Raw genomic sequence first — 21,115 nt, forward strand, 5'->3', positions numbered from 1 at the left:
TTCAGTAGTGGCTGAATGGGAGACGCCAGAGAGTAGTGGTGGATAACTGTGTGTCAGATTGGAGGCCGGTGACCAGTGGTGTGCCTCAGGGATCTGTACTGGGTCCAATGTTGTTTGTCATATACATAAATGATCTGGATGATGGGGTGGTAAATTGGATTAGTAAATATGCAGATGATACTAAGATAGGTGGAGTTGTGGATAATGAAGTAGGTTTTCAAAGCTTGCAGAGAGATTTAGGCCAGTTAGAAGAGTGGGCTGAAAGATGGCACATGGAGTTCAATGTTGATAAATGTGAGGTGCTACATTTTGGTAGGACTAATCAAAATAGGACATACATGGTAAGCGGTAGGGCACTGAAGAATGCAGTAGAACAGAGGGATCTAAGAATAATGGTGCATAGTTCCCTGAAGGTGGAATCTCATGTGGATAGGGTGGTGAAGAAAGTTTTTGGTATGCTGGCCTTTATAAATCAGAGCATTGAGTATAGGAGTTGGGATGTAATGTTAAAATTGTACAAGGCATTGGTAAGGCCAAATTTGGAGTATTGTGTACAGTTCTGGTCACCGAATTATAGGAAAGATGTCAACAAAATAGAGAGAGTGCAGAGAAGATTTACTAGAATGTTGCCTGGGTTTCATCACCTAAGTTACAGAGAAGGGTTGAACAAGTTAGGTCTTTATTCTTTGGAGCGTAGAAGGTTGAGGGGGGACCTGATAGAGGTATTTAAAATTATGAGGGGGATAGATAGAGTTGATGTGGATAGGCTTTTTCCATTGAGCATAGGGGAAATTCAAACAAGAGGACATGAGTTGAGAGTGAGGGGGCAAAAGTTTAGGGGTAACATGAGGGGGAACTTCTTTACTCAGAGAGTGGTAGCTGTGTGGAACGAGCTTCCAGCAGAAGTGGTTGAGGCAGGCTCAATGTTGTCATTTAAAGTCAGATTGGACAGCTATATGGACAGGAAAGGAATGGAGGGTTATGGGCTGAGTGCAGGTCGGTGACACTAGGTGAGAGTAAGAGTTCGGCACGGACTAGAAGGGCCGAGATGGCCTGTTTCTGTGCCTTAATTGTTATATGGTTATATGTTGAAAGGCCTCAACAGAGTGGATGTGGATAGGCTCATGTATAATAGGAAAGGTACGTCACAGACGGAGTTTCTCCAGTTAGCAGACGATTTCCCTCCACGCCTCTCTGACGTAGAGGGGAATCGCGCACGAGGCAAGTTACAGTGGTGGTTTGCCATAGAAACTTTTATTGGTTTATTAACATAACAGCATGGAGAAAGCCCTTCCAGCCACGTTGCACAGCAATCTCACAATTTAATCCTCGCCAAAATCAAGGGACAATTTACAATGACCAATTCATCAGTACATCTTGGGATTGAGGGAAGAAACTGGAGCACCCAGAGGAAGCCCACACGGTCATGGGGAGAACATACAAACTCCTTATAGGCAAGAACGGGAAATGAACCTGGGTCACCTGTACTGTAAAGTGTTGCGCTAACCAATACGCTATCGTGCTCTCCCAATGGAAGGTTACGTAGGAAGGAAGGGTTAGATTGATCTTAGAAGTGAGTTTTAAGGATAGCACAACATCGTGGGCCAAATGGCCTGCACTGTGCTGTAGTGTTCTATAAAATGCAATAGTCTGAAAAAAAATGGTGAACAAAAATGCAGATTTTAAAATAATGACATGAGAACATTGAGCAATTATTTTTGATTTTAATAAAGCAAAGGATATACAAGAAGCTAAATAAAACCAAGAGTAAATGAGGACACAAACTTCTGAAGACCCTTAGTGGCCCCAATTCCACCCATCTTTTCCCAGAAGTCTCTCTTCACGAGCAACTCTCCCTCAAGCGAGGTGTAAGGTTGTAACAGACACAGGGATCCAAAGATCAGCTTCAAACTCCACGGCTCTCTAAGCCAAGCCCAGCCACATACTTTGAATTCAGGTCAGATGTAGTTAAAAATAAAATTATATCACCTGTCTGGAGTGAGGTGCTGTTTACGGTTGGATTTTAATTTTACCCCTGAGCAAATCCCTAATTTGTTGAAGTGTTTTTAAACTCAACTTCACTTATTGCACCTTGCTGCACATCATTGCTAAGCACAGGACAAAATAAAATAGATATTTTAGAATGCACAATACCTCAGCTAGCTGAGCTTTATTTAGGCCAGGTCTAGTCTGTAGTTTGAAGTGTCTCTTATAACGCCTCAGTGTATTTACTTGCAATTGAAACAAATCGACCTAAGAAAAGGTTGAAAGAATTTTGGTTAATTTAAGTTGGAAATTGCAAAAAACACAGACCAAGTAATCTTAAAATACAGAAACAATGATTGACGATTAATGGAGGTTATTAATAAAATAAAATTAAGGACTGAATCTAAGTAATTTCACCAAATTTTCTATTTCATGTATGACTAAACCTGACCCAAGTTGTACACACTCTCACCCACGTTATTTATTACACAAAGGCAGATGTAAAGCACAACTTGGAAACAGAAGTATATAACACCTAAACACGAGGAAATCTGCAGGTGCTGGAATTTCAAGCAACACACACAAAAAATGCTGGTGAACACAGCAGGCTGGGCAGCGTCTATAGGAAGAGGTACAGTCTCGACCCGAAACGTCGACTGTACCTCTTCCTATAGATGTTGCTTGGCCTGCTGCGTTCACCAGCATTTTTTCAATATTACACCTAAATGCTAACAAATTTCTATGAAATGACTGATTTGTTACCATACTCAATTAGCATATTTCTCCATTTGTAGAATTGAGAAAGAATATTTGGAAAACATGAGAATATCGGTGTGTTCTGGGCATACTACTGTATGTTGGTGTTGGAAGCGTGGGAACGCTTGTGGGCTACCCAGCACAACCCACGGAGATTTGTTTTGACAGATTTCATAGAAACATAGAAAATAGGTGCAGGAGTAGGCCATTCGGCCCTTCGAGCCTGCACCGCCATTTATTATGATCATGGCTGATCATCCAACTCAGAACCCCGCCCCAGCCTTCCCTCCATACCCCCTGACCCCCGTAGCCACAAGGGCCATATCTAACTCCCTCTTAAATATAGCCAATGAACTGGCCTCAACTGTTTCCTGTGGCAGAGAATTCCACAGATTCACCACTCTCTGTGTGAAGAAGTTTTTCCTAATCTCGGTCCTAAAAGGCTTCCCCTTTATCCTCAAACTGTGACCCCTTGTTCTGGACCTCCCCAACATCGGGAACAATCTTCCTGCATCTAGCCTGTCCAATCCCTTTAGGATTTTATACGTTTCAATCAGATCCCCCCTCAATCTTCTAAATTCCAACGAGTACAAGCCCAGTTCATCCAGTCTTTCTTCATATGAAAGTCCTGCCATCCCAGGAATCAATCTGGTGAACCTTCTTTGTACTCCCTCTATGGCAAGGATGTCTTTCCTCAGATTAGGGGACCAAAACTGCACACAATACTCCAGGTGTGGTCTCACCAAGGCCTTGTACAACTGCAGTAGTACCTCCCTGCTCCTGTACTCAAATCCTCTCGCTATAAATGCCAGCATACCATTCGCCTTTTTCACCGCCTGCTGTACCTGCATGCCCACTTTCAATGACTGGTGTATAATGACACCCAGGTCTCGTTGCACCTCCCCTTTTCCTAATCGGCCACCATTCAGATAATAATCTGTTTTCCTATTTTTGCCACCAAAGTGAATAACTTCACATTTATCCACATTAAATTGCATCTGCCATGAATTTGCCCACTCACCCAACCTATCCAAGTCACTCTGCATCCTCTTAGCATCCTCCTCACAGCTAACACTGCCACCCAGCTTCGTGTCATCCGCAAACTTGGAAATGCTGCATTTAATTCCCTCATCCAAGTCATTAATATATATTGTAAACAACTGGGGTCCCAGCACTGAGCCTTGCGGTACCCTACTAGTCACCGCCTGCCATTCTGAAAAGGTCCTGTTTATTCCCACTCTTTGCTTCCTGTCTGCTAACCAATTCTCCATCCACATCAATACCTTACCCCCAATACCGTGTGCTTTAAGTTTGCACACTAATCTCCTGTGTGGGACCTTGTCAAAAGCCTTTTGAAAATCCAAATATATCACATCCACTGGTTCTCCCCTATCCACTCTACTAGTTACATCCTCAAAAAATTCTATGAGATTTCACTGCATGTTTCAACATACACGAGAAATTAAGCAAATCTTTAATCTCCTGATCCCTTGCAGGTGTTGCTGACTGAAGTGCCGTGGGCGATTGAAATGTTAAGACATTAGTGTACGTTCCTGTCAAAATAAGCGCGCTGCAGATTGTAACACGTAACAGCGAGCTGTTGGTCTCCCTCTCGCTGTGGTAGGCGCAATCCCTCTCTCTCACCCTCGTTCATGAGAAAGAAAGCCTGTCTGAGATGTCAAAGTGTTGGGATGGACAGTAGATTTTGATGGAATCTAGATCATGGTCTCTTGGGGGAGGGGGGGCCTTTGCTATTGCTTGCATGGTGGGGGGGTGGGTTTGATGCATTTGCTGGAGCAAGTGGGGGAAGGGGGAGGGTTGATACCTTTGCTGCTGATTGTGCGTGGGGGGGGCTTTGGGGTTCTAACATTTTCTGACACTCGTTCTTTAGGGTTTTCTTCGTCACCTGCGAAGAGTAATGATTATATGCATATGATTAATGTATATATCCTCTGATATTAAATTGAACCATTGAATCGCTTCAAAAATCTTTGAACTAATTTGATAGTCTCAACGAGCGTAAGAGGAGACCAAGCTTCCTTTGTGCCATTAATGTTGAACAGTCTACTTGATAGCTTTTCTTTTCTTCTGAAGACTTTAGCTCAGGTCAAGCTCCACTCTAAAGAGTACAGCTGGCTCTCCAAATGACTTGAACAGGAACTGCAGAGCACTTAAGCAGCTCCAATACATCCTCCCCCAGGAGCGCAAACTAACCTGAACCTGGGGTAAAGGATGCTCATAAGGAACTGGAAACAACTATTTTTGGTGCAAATACCTGGATCAATTCTAACAGTATTCAGCACATATCAAAGGAACAAATACAGTTCTTCATACTAAACCACAAATAGTTCCAACAGTATGTCAGTACTATGGCAACTGTTCTGCCCATGTCTGCAGAGAGTTGTGGACAGGGCTCAGCACATCAGCCGCCTCTCTCTTTTCACTGCCCCCATAAAAAGCAGCCAATTTAATCAAAAACACCACCCACTCTCTACATTCTCTCTTCTCCACCCCCCACCCCCCATCCCATTCAGCAAGAGATACAACAGCCTGAAAGCATGTACCACCAGGCTCAAAGACAGCTTTTATCCCACTGTTGACAGGCTCTTGCACAGACTTTTTGTATGATCTATGGAATTTGTTGCCACGAGCAGCTATGGAGGCCAAATCATTGGGTGTATTTAAGGCAGAGAGAGATTGGTTCTTGATAGCCAGGGCATCAAAGAGTATAGGGTGAAAGCAGGGGAGTGGGGACGACTAGAAGAATTTGATCAGCCCTTGACTGAATGGCAGAGCAGACTCAATAGGCTGAATGGCCTGCTTCTGCTCCTACATCTTATGGTAAGCTGGACACCTGGTCTCACAATCTACTTTGTTGTGATCTTGCACTTCATTGTTTACCTGCACTGCACTTTTTAAAAGTCATTTTTACACTTTATTCTGCATTGTTATCGTTCAACCTTATTGCCTCCTCAAAACACTGTGTAATGATTTGATCTGGATTTTTAATAAAATGCAAAATAATTTTTCCCACTTTATCTTGGTACATGTGATAATTATAAACCAATATCAATATAAAGTTACGGATTTTGATATACTGAGCTAGTTCTAGTGTGTTTCTGATTTATTGCAAATTCAGCTCAACATTTCCGTTTCCACGGTCTCAGATGTCCCAAAGGACCTCACACCTGACAGTATGCATGGTTGCTCTTGTGCAGGGAGACTGTGGAAGCCAACTTACACACAAGATCCTAAAAACAGCAAAATAATCATTGACCAAATAATCTATTTTAGCAGCGTTGTCTGCAAAATTGACCATGCTGCACAGTGAAACTTCCTGCTTCACTTTAGTATACACACAAAGTATTTCTTTTCATCAAGGCAGATGGCCTTAATTAAACTTATTGATTTTATTTATTGGGATACAGCCCGGAAAAGGCCCTTCTGGCCTTTCAAGCCTCACCAGCCTACAATCGCCGATTTAACCCTAGCCTAATCATAGGATAATTTAGTGACCAATTAACCTACCAACTAGTACATCACTGAACAGTGGGAGGAAACGCACACGGTAACAGGGAGCCTGTACAAACTCCTTACAGTGGCAGGAATTGATCTGATCCAAATTATGTCAGCACTCAGTGCCACCTCAGAAATATTCCCCAGCTTTATTCATCTGTCTTCCCATCCTCTCTACAACTTAAAACCAACTTCTTTTTTTTAAAAACCTCCCAGTTCTGAGGGTCTGAAATATTATGTTTAGAGTCAGTTATACAGTACAGATAAAGGTCCCCTGACCCAAACTATCCATGTGTACCAAAGTTCCTACCTGAGCTAGTCCCATTTGCCTGCATTTGGCCCACCTCTCTTTAAACCTTTCCTATCCGTGTACCTGCCTGAATGTCTTTTTAAGCTTCATTGTATTCTCTACAGCTTCCTTCAGAAACTCATTCTGTATACCCACACCGTGTGTGAGAAAATGTTGGCCCTCAGGTCTCTTTCAGCTTTGTTTCTTTCCACAGGTGCTGAGTGTTTCCAGTAATTTTGACTTTTTTTTTTAAAGTAACGAGAAGTAAAATAGATGCTATACATTCAGTTGTCATTTTATTAAGAACACCTGCTCATTTATGCAAATATCTAATCAGCAACTCAATGCATACTAGCCTGCAGACGTGGTCAAGTTCAGTTGCTGTTCAGACCAAACATCAGAATGGGGAAAGAAATGTGATGAGTGACTTTGACCGTGAAATGATTGTTGGTGCCAGACAGGGTGGTTTGAGCATCTCAGAAACTGCTGATCTCCTGGGATATTCATGCACAACAAACAGTCTCTAGAGTTTACAGAGAATGGTGTAGAAAAACAAAAACTCTTCCACTGAGTAGCATAAACACGAGGAATTCTGCAGATGCTGGAAATTCAAGCAACACACATCAAAGTTGCTGCTGAACACAGCAGGCCATGCAGCATCTCTAGGAAGAGGTATAGTCGACGTTTCGGGCCGAGACCCTTCGTCAGGACTAACTGAAGGAAGAGCTAGTAAGAGATTTGAAAGTGGGAGGGGGAGGGGGAGATCCAAAATGATAGGAAAAGACAGGAGGGGGAGGGAGTAGCAGTTCCGTGGGCAGAAACAACTTGCCAATGACAGAGGTCAGAGGCTGGTTAAAGTTGACAGGAAGGCAACCACGTTACTACAGTGGTGTGCAGTAGAGCATCTCTGAATGCACAACACATCGAAACTTGAAGCGGATAGGCTACAGCAGCAGAAGACTACACTAGGCTCCAATCCTGTACCTAATAACGTGGCCACTGAGTGCAAATCTCAAAAAAATACATTTTCCAAGTTTTGCATTCTCTTTACAGTTTGCTGGACATTCAAGCTTGAATTTTGTCCTCAACTTGTCAGGGTGAGCCTTTAAATGCTGCCTTCTAACTAAAGGACAGAATCACCTTCACCAAGTCACAGGCAATTCTTCTCTGCTTTTGGAAATGTAATGATTCTAACTTGTCTGAAGTAAAATTGTTTCAATTTCAAGTAGAAATGTGTATTTAATTTATGACTTCATAATGCATTTCAAAAATGTTGTGAGCAGAAGTCAGAGGTTAGTCCTTACACGGGAATAATCCAGAGTGTTATCTGGAAGAATCATTCTGATTAGTTAGCAGTACACTTAGTCAGAGGTCATAGAGTAGCCAGAAATAAAGCTTTCTTTGTCCCCCAGTTTCCACAAGTTAACAAGTAGCCTCATTAGTTTACAATATATTTAATTGGTAGGTGAAAGCTTTGAAAGCAGATTTGCAAAATTTGGGGATGTCATGAAATAGGTTTAGATTAATTTATTTTTATATATATTGAAACATACAGTGAAATGTGTCATTTGCATCAACAACGGACACAACCTACATATGTTTTGTGGGGTGGGGGGGCGGAAAAGAGTATTCTGCAAATGTCACCACACATTCTGGCACCAACAGTAGGGAAGTTATGACAGGGACACAAGGAAGTTACAGAGATATCGGAACAGATAGGTTAAGTGAGTGAGAAAAATCCTGAAAAAGGAGCATAATTATAAGCCATAGGCCATCATGGTCTCATGACCATGATTGTTCTTGGCAACTTTTTCCTATAGAGGTGGTTTGACATTGCCTTCTTTTAGGCAGTGCCTCTACAAGACGGGTAACCCTAGCCATTATCAATACTCTTCAGAGATTGCCTGCTTGGCATCAGTGGTCACATAACCGGAACTTAATGATATGCACCAGCTGCTCATTCAACCATCCACCACCTGCTCCTACGGCTATACCTTACTGAAGGGTGACTTGCAGGATTGTGGAGGGAAGGAGCACCTTATACCTCCTTTGGTATTGGCACATCCCCACCCCACCACCCAAAAAGGAGTACAAATGCTAGAAAAAGTGAAATTGGCCATTTTGAGCAGGAAGAAAGAAAAAAAAACTAACTGGTGAGAGACTGCAGAGTGCAGATAGATATGTATGCTAGAGATTGATACATAACAGGCTACTGTGCAGATGCAGAAAGTAATTAGGAAAGCAGACAATATGTTGTCATTGTAGCATAGCAGTTAGTGCAAACGCTTTGCAGCGTCAGCAATCACCGATTAGTGCTTAATTCTCCCGGTGACCACGGGGGTTTCCGCCAGGAACTCCGCTCTCCTCCCACATTCCAGAGATGTACAATAAGAGCTAGTGAGTTTGTGGGCATGTTATGTTGGCACAAGTATGGTGACATGTGTGCCACTCAGCACAATCCGCTAATTCAGGGTTTGCCAGCCGTCGTCATGCCATGGACCAATACCATTAAACAAGGGGTCCGTGGACGCCAGGTAGCAAACTCCCGCTCTAATTTAATTTGACACAAATGATAAATTTAACTGTAGGTTTTGATGCACATGTGACAAATAAAGTTAATCTATTAAAGATTAAATACAAAAGTAGAAGTTGTGCTTCAGTTGTACAAGACATTGGCAAGACCATACCTGCAGGACTGAGTACAATCAAGGTCTCCTCAGACAGGGAAACATTTGAATGCATTGGAAGCAGAACAACTGGAAGCATTGGAGCTGTGTCGCTACCCATAGCTCCAATCTGCTAATTAAATTTGCTGACAATCCTACATTGATTGGCCTAATCTCAAATGATAACAAGGCAGCCTACAGAGAAGAAGTCATCACCCTGACACAGTGGCGTCAAGAAAACACCCTCTCCCTCAATGTCGCAAAAACAAAGGAGCTGGTTGTGGATTACAGGAGGAATGGAGACGGGCTAGCCCCAAGTGACATCAATGGATCTGGGGTTGAGAGGGTAAACAGCTTTAAGTTCCTCGGCATACACATCACCGAGGATCTCACGTGGTCTGTACATACCAGCTGTGTGGTGAAAAAAGCACAACTGCACCTCTTTCACCTCGGACAGTTGAAAAAGTTTGGGATTGGCTCCCAAATCCCAAGAACTCTCTACAGGGGCACAATTGAGAGCATCCTGACTGGCTGCATCACTGCCTGGTATGGGAACTGTACTTCCCTCAATCGCAGGACTCTGCAGAGAGTGGTGCGGACAGCCCAGCACATCTGTAGATGTGAACTTCCCACTATTCAGGACATTTACAGAGACAGGTGTGTAGAAAGAGCTGGAAGGATCACCAGGGATGCAAGTCATCCTAAACACAAACTGTGTCAGCTGCTACCATCGGGGAAACAGTACCACAGCATAAAAGCCAGGGCCAACAGGCCTCAGGACAGCTTCTTCCACCAGGCCATCAGACTGATTAATTTATGCTGATGCAACTGTATTTCTATGTTATATTGACTATCCTGTTGTACATACTATTTATAACAAATTACTACAAAGAGCACATTGCACATTTAGACAGATGAAAAACATTTTTACTCCTGCTGTATATGAAGGCTGCAAGTAATAAAGTCAAGTCAATACAGATATATTAGACTGATTCTAAGAATGGGTGGATTGTTCTACAAGGTTGGACATCTAGGCCTATGTCAACTGCACGTTAGAAGTATTAATAGAGAATTTAATATTTAAGATCAGGAGGAAATTTGAAAGGATGGGCAATAGAAAGGATGTCACAAACGAGAAAATCTGCACAAAGGATGTTCCCTCTTATGGTTAGAATCTGTAACTCAGGATCACTGTTTGAAAAAGAGGTTGACTACCTTGGACAAAGATGAGACACGATCTCGACTCCAAGTTGTACAACAGATACAGGCCCTTTCAGCCAACTGGTTCATGCTAACCGAGAATCTCACCCAATCTAGTCCCATTTGCCGGCATTTGGCCCATAATCTTCTGAACCAGGGATTCCCCAACCTAGGACCCTCGGACACATCAGTTAATAGAAGGGGATCCCTGTTCTAAACCATGAAGAAGTTGGTGAAAGCAAATTTAGAATATACACCCAGTGGACATTTCATTAGGTGCAAGATTAGAACATGGTGTAGTCATCTGCCCAATGTAGCAAATTCATTTCAAGGTTTGACATGTCGTGTCTCAGAGACTCTTTTGCATACCACTGTTGTAACACATGATTATTTGATTGGCTATTACCTTCCTGTCAAATTGAACCAGTCTGGCCATTCTCCTCTGACCTCTCTCATTACCAAGGAGCTTTCCATCAGACCAGGAGCCATCTAGCCCATCAAGTCTGCTCTGCCATTCAATCATGACTGATCCTTCCCCACCCCCCCCCCAACCCCAGTTCCCAGCATTCCCCCCTTAACCTTTGATGCCATATCCAATCAAGAACCCATCAATCTCTGCCTTAAATACACCCAACAACCTGGCCGCCACAGCTGCATGTGGTAAGAAATTCACAAATTCAATACCCTTTGGTTAAAGAAATTTCTCCTCATCTGTTTTGAAAGGGCGCCACTCTAACCTGAGGCTGTGCCCTCTTGTCCTAGACTCTCCCACCAGGGGAAACATCCTTTCCACATCTTTACCCTGTCTAGGCCTTTCAACATTCAAAAGGTTTCAATGAGTTCCCCCCCCCCACCCCTCTGAATTCCAGCAAGTACAGACCCAGAGCCATCAACCATACCTCATACAATAAACCTTTCACTCCTGGAATCATCCTTGTGAACCTCCTCTGGACCTTCTCCAATGCCAGCACATCTTTTCTAAGATGAGGGGCCCAAAACTGTTCACAATACTCAAGGTGAGGCCTTACCAGTGCCTTATAAAGCCTCAACATCACATCCCTGCTCTTGTATTCTCAACCTCTTGAAATGAATGCTAACATGGCATTTGCCTTCCTCACCACCGACACGACCTGCAAGTTAACCTTTTCGCTCACAGAACTGCTGCTCACTGGATGTTTTTTTTTTGCACCATTCTCTGTAAACTCTGGAGATTGTTGTGTGTGAAAATCCCAGGAGATCAACAGTTTCTGATTATGCATTGAGTTACCGCCACATGATTGGCCGATTAGATATTTGCATTAATAAGGTGGGATGTACCTAATAAAATGGCCACTGAATGTATTACTATCGAGTACATGAAACAAAAGTTCACCAGACCAATAGCTGGGTTGCAAGTCTGGTATAAGGAGAGGGATTGGGCCAGCAGGCCTAGATTCACCAAAATAATGAGACAGTTTGAATCTGCAGTTTTCCATGAGGAAACATCCTTTCAGTATTTATCACATCTAGCCCCCTTTATAGGTCTATGAGGGGTGATTGATAAGTTTGTGGCCTAAGGTAGGAGGAGTCAATTTTAGAAAACCTAGCACATTTATTTTTCAACATAGTCCCCTCTTACAGTTACACACTTAGTCCAGCGGTTGTGGAGCATATGGATCCCTTCTTGTAGAAGTCGGCATCCTGGACCTCCAGAAAGTGGTCCACAGCAGGGGTGATTGATAAGTTCGTGGCCCAAGGTAGGAGGAGATGAGTTATTAACTTCAAACTTTCTGCATAATCACGCAAAGAGTTGAACTGCGTGTGCATGTAACGAGAGCTGTATAACTCATCTCCTTCTACCTTGGGGTGATTGATAAGTTCGTGGCCTAAGGTAGGAGGAGATGAGTTATACAGCTCTCGTTACATGCACATGCAGTTTAACTCTTTGCATGATTATGCAGAAAGTTTGAAGTTAATAACTCATCTCCTTCTACCCTAGGCCACGAACTTATCAATCACCCCTCATATGAATTATCAATTAAAGTTTTTCATCTGACTGTACACAAAGCAGTGCATCCACAATACAAATATCACAGACTGCACATAAAACACTGCCACCAATAGGTTAATAAAATACAATTCAAAATACATGTGAAGCGCACAGCACAGGGAAACAGTAAATAGCTTGCTTCCTAGTGATGAGACCTCAGTAGTGGCAGGGTTTCATTAGTCTCACAGCCTGGGGGAAGAAAAGCTGTTACCCAGTCTGGCAGTCCTAGTTGTGATGCTCCTGTACCTCCTTCCTGTGGGTCAAACAGATTTGTGGAATGGGCGGTAGGGAGCTACAATAGTACTTTGGGCCCTTTGTGTACAATGCATCCAGTAAATGTCACAAATGAGGATGGTAGGGAGAGGGAAAGGAGACCCCAGTGATTCTCTTGGTGCTTTTTTATTATCCTCTGTAGGGCCTTGCAGTCTGATGCCTTGCAGCTTCCATACCAAACACTCATGCAGCCAAGATGGACACTTTCAATGGTGCTCCTGCAGAAAGTTGTTAAAATAGGGTGGGGAGCCTTCACATCGCAATCTCTTTAGAAAGGAAACTGCTCTGCCTTCTTGACCGATCCATTCCAATGAACAAATACCATTCATTACGATAGGAACCAAAATGCCAAAAATGGTGCATTTTCAATACTCAGTTCTGGCCTTACCAATCCTTTCTACATCAAAGTACAAATACATCACCATTTACAACCCCGAGATTTATTTTCATGTGGACATACTCAAATCTATAAAATAGTAACTATAACAGAATCAATGAAAAACTGCCCATCTGGAGTGCAGAAGACAACAAATCGTGCAAATACAAAAACAGGCAATAAATAAATAAGCCATAAACATTGAGAACATGAGATGAAGAGTCCTTGAAAGCGAGTCCACTGGTTGTGGGAACATTTCAATGATGAGGCAAATGAAGTTGAGTGAAGTTATCCTTCGGTTCAAGAGACTGATGGCTGAGGGATAGTAACTGTTCCCGACCCTGACAGTATCAGTCCTGAGGCTCTTGTACCTTCTACCTGATGGCAGCAGCGAGAAGAAAGTATGTCTTGGGTGGTGGGGATCCCTGATCATGGATGCTTCTTTCCTGCAACAGCATTTCATGTAGATGTGCTCGGTGGTTGGGAGGGCTTTACCATGATGGACTGGGACGTATCCACAATATTTTGTAGGATTTTCCACTCAAGGGCAGTGGTGCTTCCATACCAGGCTGTGATGCAGCCAGTCAATATACTCTCCACTACACATCTATAGACGTTTGTCACAGTCTCGAGGTTTCAAAAGGTACATTTAATGTCAGAGAAATGTATACAATATACACTCTGAAATTCTTCGCAACCATCCACAAAGAGCAGTGCCCCACAGAATGAATGACAGTTAAACGTTAGAACCCCAAAGTACCCCCCCCCCAGCTCCCCTCCTGCACACAAGCTGCAGCAAGCAATGATGTCCCCACCACCCCCACCGGCACCCACCACCGAGCACTCAAGCGTGCAGCAAAAGCAACAGCAAAGACAGACTTTCAGTACTCCAAAGACCATGCGTTCAGCCAGTATTCGACATACCACAGGCTCTCTCTCTCTCTCTCCCTAATAAAGGAGAAAGATGTCTCCGTCTAACAGCGAGAGGGGAGTCATACCATCGTAAACTAGCGAGTTGTTTGTTAAAAGTCCATTGTGTTGCTTTTTCCAAGTTCTGTGCCTGGGCACACAGCCAAGGAACTTCTGGCTCCAACGACACACCGGTCTGTAGGGACACTGACTTTCGATCCGCCCGTCTCCAGAGCCCCAAGATCCCAGGCCTCCAAAGGCAAACCAACCTCTTAGGCTGTGCCCTTGGCGTGTCAGATAACGGCCGGTCATGAAGCCCCGAGAGGGGTCCTATTCCCGCAAAGAACCAAAGTCAGCGTGCAACTCCAGGTCAGGGTCTTCAAAAGAACCCTGAAAAGGGAAAGTACGGAGATATTAAAGATGGAAATAGAGCTGTTTCCGAAGATGCAAACAAAGGAGTCGCCATTTACTGCTATCTTGACTAAGCTCCAATCTTCAAAGACATTATGTTGAGATGTCATGTCGAATTTCCACAAACTCCTAAGGAAGTAGAGGTACTTTTGTCATTGTGTTTTTGTCATAATTGCACTTGCGTGCTGGGTCCTCTGAAATAATAACATCTAGGAATTTAAAGTTGCTAACCCTCTTCACCGCTGATCCTCCAATGAGGACTGGCTTATGGACCTCTGGTTTCCTTCTCCTGAAGTTTGCAATCAGCTCCTTGGTCTTGCTGACATTAAGAGGTTGTTGTTATACCACTCAGCCAGATTTTCAACCTCCCTCCTATATGCTAATTCATCTTCACCTTTGATTCAACCTATGACCGCGATGTCCTCAAACTCTAATATGGTGCTGGAGCTGCACTTAGCCACACAGTTGCAAGTATAAGTGTTTAGAGCAGAGGACTAAACACACAGCCTTGTGGTGCACCAATGCTGATGGAGATCATGGAGAAGTAGTTGCCAATCCAGGGTCTGCAAGTGAGGAAATTGAGGATCCAGTAATTCCACAAAGAGGTATTAAGGCCAAGGTATTGGAGCTTATTTATTAGTTTTGAGGGAATATTGGTATTGAATGCTGAACTGTAGTTGATAAAGATGTATGCACCTATGCTGTCCAGATGTTCCAGGGATGAGTGAAGAGCCAATGAGGTGGCATCTGCTGTGGACCTGTTGCTCTAGTAGGCAAATTGGAGCAGATCCAAGTCACTTCTCAGGCAGGACTTGAGATGTTTCATCACCAAGTTGGATTCAAGTGCAACTGGGCAATAGTCATCAAGGCTCTTCTTGGGCACTTGAGTAATTGAAGCCTGCTCGAAGCAGGTGGGTACTACACACTACTGAAGTGAGGGGTTAAAGATCTCACTAGCCAGCTGATCAGCACAGGTCTTGGCCTGGTACCCCATCTGGGCTGGATGCTTTTCGTGGGTTCACGCTCTTGAAGGCTGCTAACATGTCAGCTTCAGAGACTGAAATCATAGGATCATCCAGAGGTGTGGGAGTTTGTGATGGTCACTCCATCTTTTGATGGTCAAACTGAGCATAGGAGGCATTGAGCTCATCTGGAAGCAAAGGCCTGCTGTCTCCTATGTTGCCTGATTTAACTTTCAAGCCCTGACACTACTGTCGAGCATCCTTCATTGATTCAAGTCTGGTCTGGAATTGTCACTTTAGCCATGAGATGGCTTTCAGGAAATCACACCTGGCTCTTTTGTAACTTTCTTGGTCACTAGACTTGGATGCCTCTGATCTGGCTCTGAGCAAATTTCAGATCTCATGGTTCATCCAGGCCTTCTGCTTGGGAAAGACTCTGAACGATTGCGAGGAGACACTCAACTATAGCTGTTTATTTTTTAATAAAGTCCATCACAACTATGGTGTATTCTTTCAGAGCACTAGATAAGTCCTCGAATAAGACCCAATCCACTGACCTGAAGCAATCCCGTAGCTGTTCCTCTACCTCCCACAACCACCTCTTGTCCCAATCTCTGGAGCTATGCTCTTTAGCCTCTGCCTGTATACAGCCAAGTGATCAGATTTCTCCAGATGTGGTATGAGCATCGAACATTAGGCATTCATTATCTTAGTATAGCAGTGATCTAGTACGTAGGGACCTCTGGTGCTACAGGTGCTGATGGCAAATGAGAAGTGTTTTCTTCAAACAAGCCTAGTTGAAGTCTCTGACAATGACTTGAAATGCATTGATTTGGAGTTCTACAGTTGAAGTAAGATTCCTCTACTCTGATACTCCAACTTCTTGAAATGAGTGTTACCATTCCCTTTGCCCTCCTCCTCCTCCTGTAGCTATATTATGTACAGACTTCTGTTGTTCTTTTTCTCCATTTAAATACTGTTTTCTTTGAAAAAGAGCTACAGGTTGAGTAGCCCTTATCCAAAATTACAAAATCTGAAAACCTTCAAAAACAATTTTTTGCGCACTGAGATGATGTCACAAATGGAAAATTCCAAAAGACACTGGGAAGGTTCTCAGGTGATGCACAGGCCTCTGCACACCAGACCTCACATATGTGATGAACAGAAGTTAATGAAAAATATTGTATGAGAAAAAAAAGATCATGTACCGTCAGCATTAAAGTGAACATAGGCAGTTTAACTGTATGCTGATCATGAAACAAGCAAAGATCTATCACAAACTGAAAATGGAATGAATATTCAGCAGACCGGTTGCAGAAGTTTAAGAAAAGGCATGGGATCAAAGTTCTAAAACGGCTGCTGAAATCTAGCAACAGAAGCAATCTACGATGCTGTTTGTGTTTATACCTTACATAATGGCATTAAATCTTTTTAAAGCATCACTGATAAATCTAACACGAACAAATCAACAATTCTTTTAAATACCTTACATAAATTCCAAAAAGTGTAAAATACAAACAGTGTTTTAATCAAAAAAACAGCATGGTAAGTGGAGACTGAAAGCTTGCCGTTCTTTGTTCAGTACAACAGCTGATTCAGGTATTCTCCCGATGCTGCTGTGTTGCTTTTGTTACCCTGCACACATTTTCAATATATTAATGGTATGTAATAATATTTACTGTTAAGTACATGTGTGATGGACAAGTCAACGACTGCTTATCAGTAGCACACAAATTCATAGTCCAAAATTATGGCGATCCCAAGCTATCTCATTATATATTCCATAATCTGAAAAAATTCCAAAATACTTCTGGCCCCAAGCATTTCAGATAAAGGGTGCTCAACTTTATATTATGTTCTATTCACCAATTTTTTGACCACCTACTAACCAAGAATATTTCAGCAAATTGCTTGTAAACTTTAGCAACTGCCCTTTTTTTTTTGCATCATCTGCAAAAACTACCACTAACATTCACTTCTGTTAAAAATAAAACACTCAGTGACCAATTCATTAAGTACAGGAATAGTCTTCTGCTGCTGTAGCCCATTCACTTCAAGGTTCGACGTGCTCAGAGTTCAGAGATGCTCTTCTACACAACATTGTAGTAACTTGTGGTTATTTCAGTTTCTTTAGCTTGAACCAGCCTGGCCATTCTCTTCTGACCTCTCTCATTAAAAAGATATTTCCACCCACTGCTGTTCATTGGATGTTTTTGTTTCTCGCACCATCTTCTAAATTCCAGAGACTCTTGTGCATGAAAATCCCAGGAGATCAGTAGTTTGAGATATTCAAACCACCCCTTCTGGCATCAACAATCATTCCATGGTCAAAGTCACTTAGATCACATTTCTTCCCCATTCTGACGTTTGGGCTGAACAACCAAACCTCGTGTCCATGTCCGCATGCTTTTATGCATTGAGTTGCTGCCACATGATTGGCTGATTAGATATTTGCATTAACAAGCAGATGTACCAAATAAAGTGGTCACCGAGTGTATTTTGTAAACAGTTGTAATCCCAGTGATCTCTGACGATCACAGGTTGTCAGCATAAAAATTAGCTCCTTCTCCCAACTCGCTGTTTCCTGCCTGTTAGCCATTCTATGCATGAGAATACATTACGTACTTGGTCAATTGGTTTATCATTGTCACATGTACTGAGGTAGTGAAAAACTTTATTCTGCATGTTAAATATATAGATCATTTCATCATATCATTGCACTGACGGAAAACAACAACAATGTAGAATAAAAAGCTACACAGAAAGAGCAGTGCAGAGACAGTAAGGTGAAAGGTCAAAATGAGGTAGATGATGAGGCCAAAAGTCCAGCTGATCACACTAGGGTAGGGATTCCCTACTGGGGTTGGAGGGGGCCTCCATGGACACCTCTGTTAATGGAAAGGCTCCATGGCGTAAAAAAGGTTGGGAACCCCTGCACTAGGGGAACCATTCTACAGCCTCAATGCAGGGGGGGAAAAAAAAAAGCTGACCTTGAATCTGGCGATACGCGCTTTCAGGACTTTATATCTTCTGCCCAAAGGGTTGGGCAGAGAATGCTCAGGATGGGTGAGGTCTTTGAATATATGGGCTTCTTTAGTAGGACAAAGAGAAATCTATTTATTTATTGGGATACAGTGCAGAATAAGCTCTTCCTACCTGCCGTCCAACCCCCACCAGCCTAAACACAGGACAATTTACAATGACCAATTAACCTACCAACTGGTATGACTTTGGAAGGAAACCAGAACACCTACATGAAACCAGAGCACTTACATGAAACCCAGGCACCTAGAGGAAACCCACATGGGTCACAGTGAGAACAAAAACTCCTTACAGAGAGTGGGTGGGAATCAAATCCAGCTCACTGGTACTATAAAGCGTTATGCTGACCACTATGCTACCATGCTGCCAGAGCCCATGGAAATGCAGACAGAACTCAAGGGGAGGCTAGCTTCCATGACGTGCTCAGCTGTGTAGATCCTGTGGACTTGACCTTTCACAAGGCACGAAATCCAAATTGGTTTACTGCCTCCTTCAGTTCGCACCTGCTCAAAAACTACAGCTTTGCTGACTGCCTGAGATTGGATTACAATTCTCCAAATAAATTACTTCCCAAATTTTCCCAACAGAAGTCTTAAGACTAATTGGTCCATACTCATATTTTGCCAGACCTTTTTGAATAGTTGTGTCACAGACTTTGTCAGAATCTATTGATTTTTGGATGATTATAATCGATGCATCCACAATATTGACATCCAGTTATTTAACAAAGACCCTACATTACATAATCTGAAAAAGCTCAAAAAGCTGAAAAAAGTTAATTTTTTCCTGTTGGGGTCCTGTGTTGACAAGAATTAGGAGTCACAGCCTTAAAATACAGGTATAAGACACTTAAGATTGAGGATGGACCTGTCGAATGCTCTACTTGTATGTGGAGTCAAAGTCTCAGGATATATTTAAGATCGAAATAGATTAAGACACACAAGGCATCAAGGCAATGAGCAGATGTTGGGAATATGAAGTATCAGCCATGTTGACCAGCAACAGTGGGCCAAATGGATCTTCCTACTCCTATTTTTCCATGTTGGCATAGGACAGTACAGGAACAGAGCCAAGTCCATGGTGTCCATGCCAACCATTGTCAAACTAAAAATTGCCTATACCGGGTACAGTTTTGGGCTCATCTAAAAAAAGATGTGCTGGCATTGGAGACGGTTTAGAAGGTTCACAAGGATGATTCCCGCAATGAATGAGTTATCCTATGATGAACGTTTGATGGCTCTGGGTCTGTACTCATTGGAATTTAGAAGGATAGGGGTGGGGGTGGGGGGGGGAGAATCTCATTGAAACCTTTCAAATGTTGAAAGACCTAGACAGAGTAGATGTGGAAAGGATTTTGCTCATAGTGGGGGAGTCAAGGACAAGTGGGCACAGCCTCAGGATAGAGGTGCATCCATTTAAAACAGAGATGCGAAGAACTTTCATTAGCCAGAGGGTGGTGAATTTGTGGAATTTAGTACCACAGGCAGCTGTGGAGGCCAGATAGTTTGGGGTATTTAAGGCAGATCTTGACAGTTTCTTGATTGGACATGGCATCAAAGGTTATGGAGAGAAGGATCAGCCATGTTTAAATGGTGGAGCAGATTCAATGGGCCAAATGGCCTAATTCTGCTCCTGTGACTTGTGGTCTTGTATCTCACCATTTCCTGCCATTCAAGATGAGGTAGTAAATTGGAATAGACATCGACTTTGAGGAAGAAGCCAGAGTGGTAGTAGATGGTTGCCCACCTGACTGGAGGCCTGTGACTAGCAGAGTGCCACAGTGATCAGTGCTGGGTCTGTTGTCATCTGTATCAATGGTCTGGATGATAATATGGTTAACAGGCTCAGCAAATTTGCAGATGACATCAAGATAGGGGTATAATGGGCAGTCAGGAAGACCAGAGCTTGTAGTGGGATCTGGATCAGCTGGAAAAATGGCAGATGGAATTTAATGCAGACAAGTGTGAGGTGTTGCACTGACAGGATCAATCAGGGTAGATTTTGCAGTGAACAGTAGGGCACTGAAGAGTACAGCAGAACAGAGTGATCTGGGAATACAGATTCATAATTCATTGAAAGCGTCTTCACAGGTACTGTAGATAGGGTCATAACGAAAGCTTTTGGCACATTGGCCTTCATTGAGCTATGTATTGAGTACAGGGGTTGGGATGTTATGTTGAAATTATTTAAGATGTTGGTAAGGCCTAATTTAGAGTATTGTGTGCAGATTTAGTCACCTACCCAGAGGAAAGATGTAAATAAGAGTAAAAGTATGCAGAGAAAATTTACAAGGATGCTACTGGGAATTAAGAACCTGAGTTATAGGGAAAGGTTGCATTGGTTAGGACTTTATTCTCTAGAATATAGAAGATTGAGGAGAGATTTGACAGTGGTATAAAAAAAATCGTGGGGTATAGATAGGGTAGATGCAAACAGACTTTTTCCAATGAGGTTAGGCGAGATTACAACTAGAGGTCATGGGTTAAGAGTGAAAGATGAATTGTTAAGGGGAAAAATGAGTGGAAGCTTTTTTACTCAAAGGGCAGTGAGAGTATGGAACGAGTTGCCAGCAAAAATGGTGGTTGCAGGGTTGATTTTAGCATTTAACAGAAGCTCGGATAGGTAAATACATGTTAGAGGTATGGAGGGCCATGGTCCAAGTGCAGATCAATAGAACTAGGCAGATTAATGGTTTGACAC

General features: G+C 42.8%; 1 protein-coding gene across 1 annotated transcript in view; it reads right to left on the reverse strand.

Moving 5' to 3' along the window:
• Positions 1 to 21,115, reverse strand: part of sap30l (sap30-like) — a 45,280-nt gene that overhangs the window by 12,391 nt on the left and 11,774 nt on the right. The window contains exon 3 of the mRNA XM_063049481.1: positions 2,155 to 2,253. Coding sequence (XP_062905551.1) covers positions 2,155 to 2,253 — 99 coding nt within the window. The remainder of the gene's footprint in view (positions 1 to 2,154; positions 2,254 to 21,115) is intronic.

Source organism: Mobula hypostoma, chromosome 5, assembly GCF_963921235.1.
Source record: "Mobula hypostoma chromosome 5, sMobHyp1.1, whole genome shotgun sequence".
NCBI lineage: Eukaryota > Metazoa > Chordata > Chondrichthyes > Myliobatiformes > Myliobatidae > Mobula > Mobula hypostoma.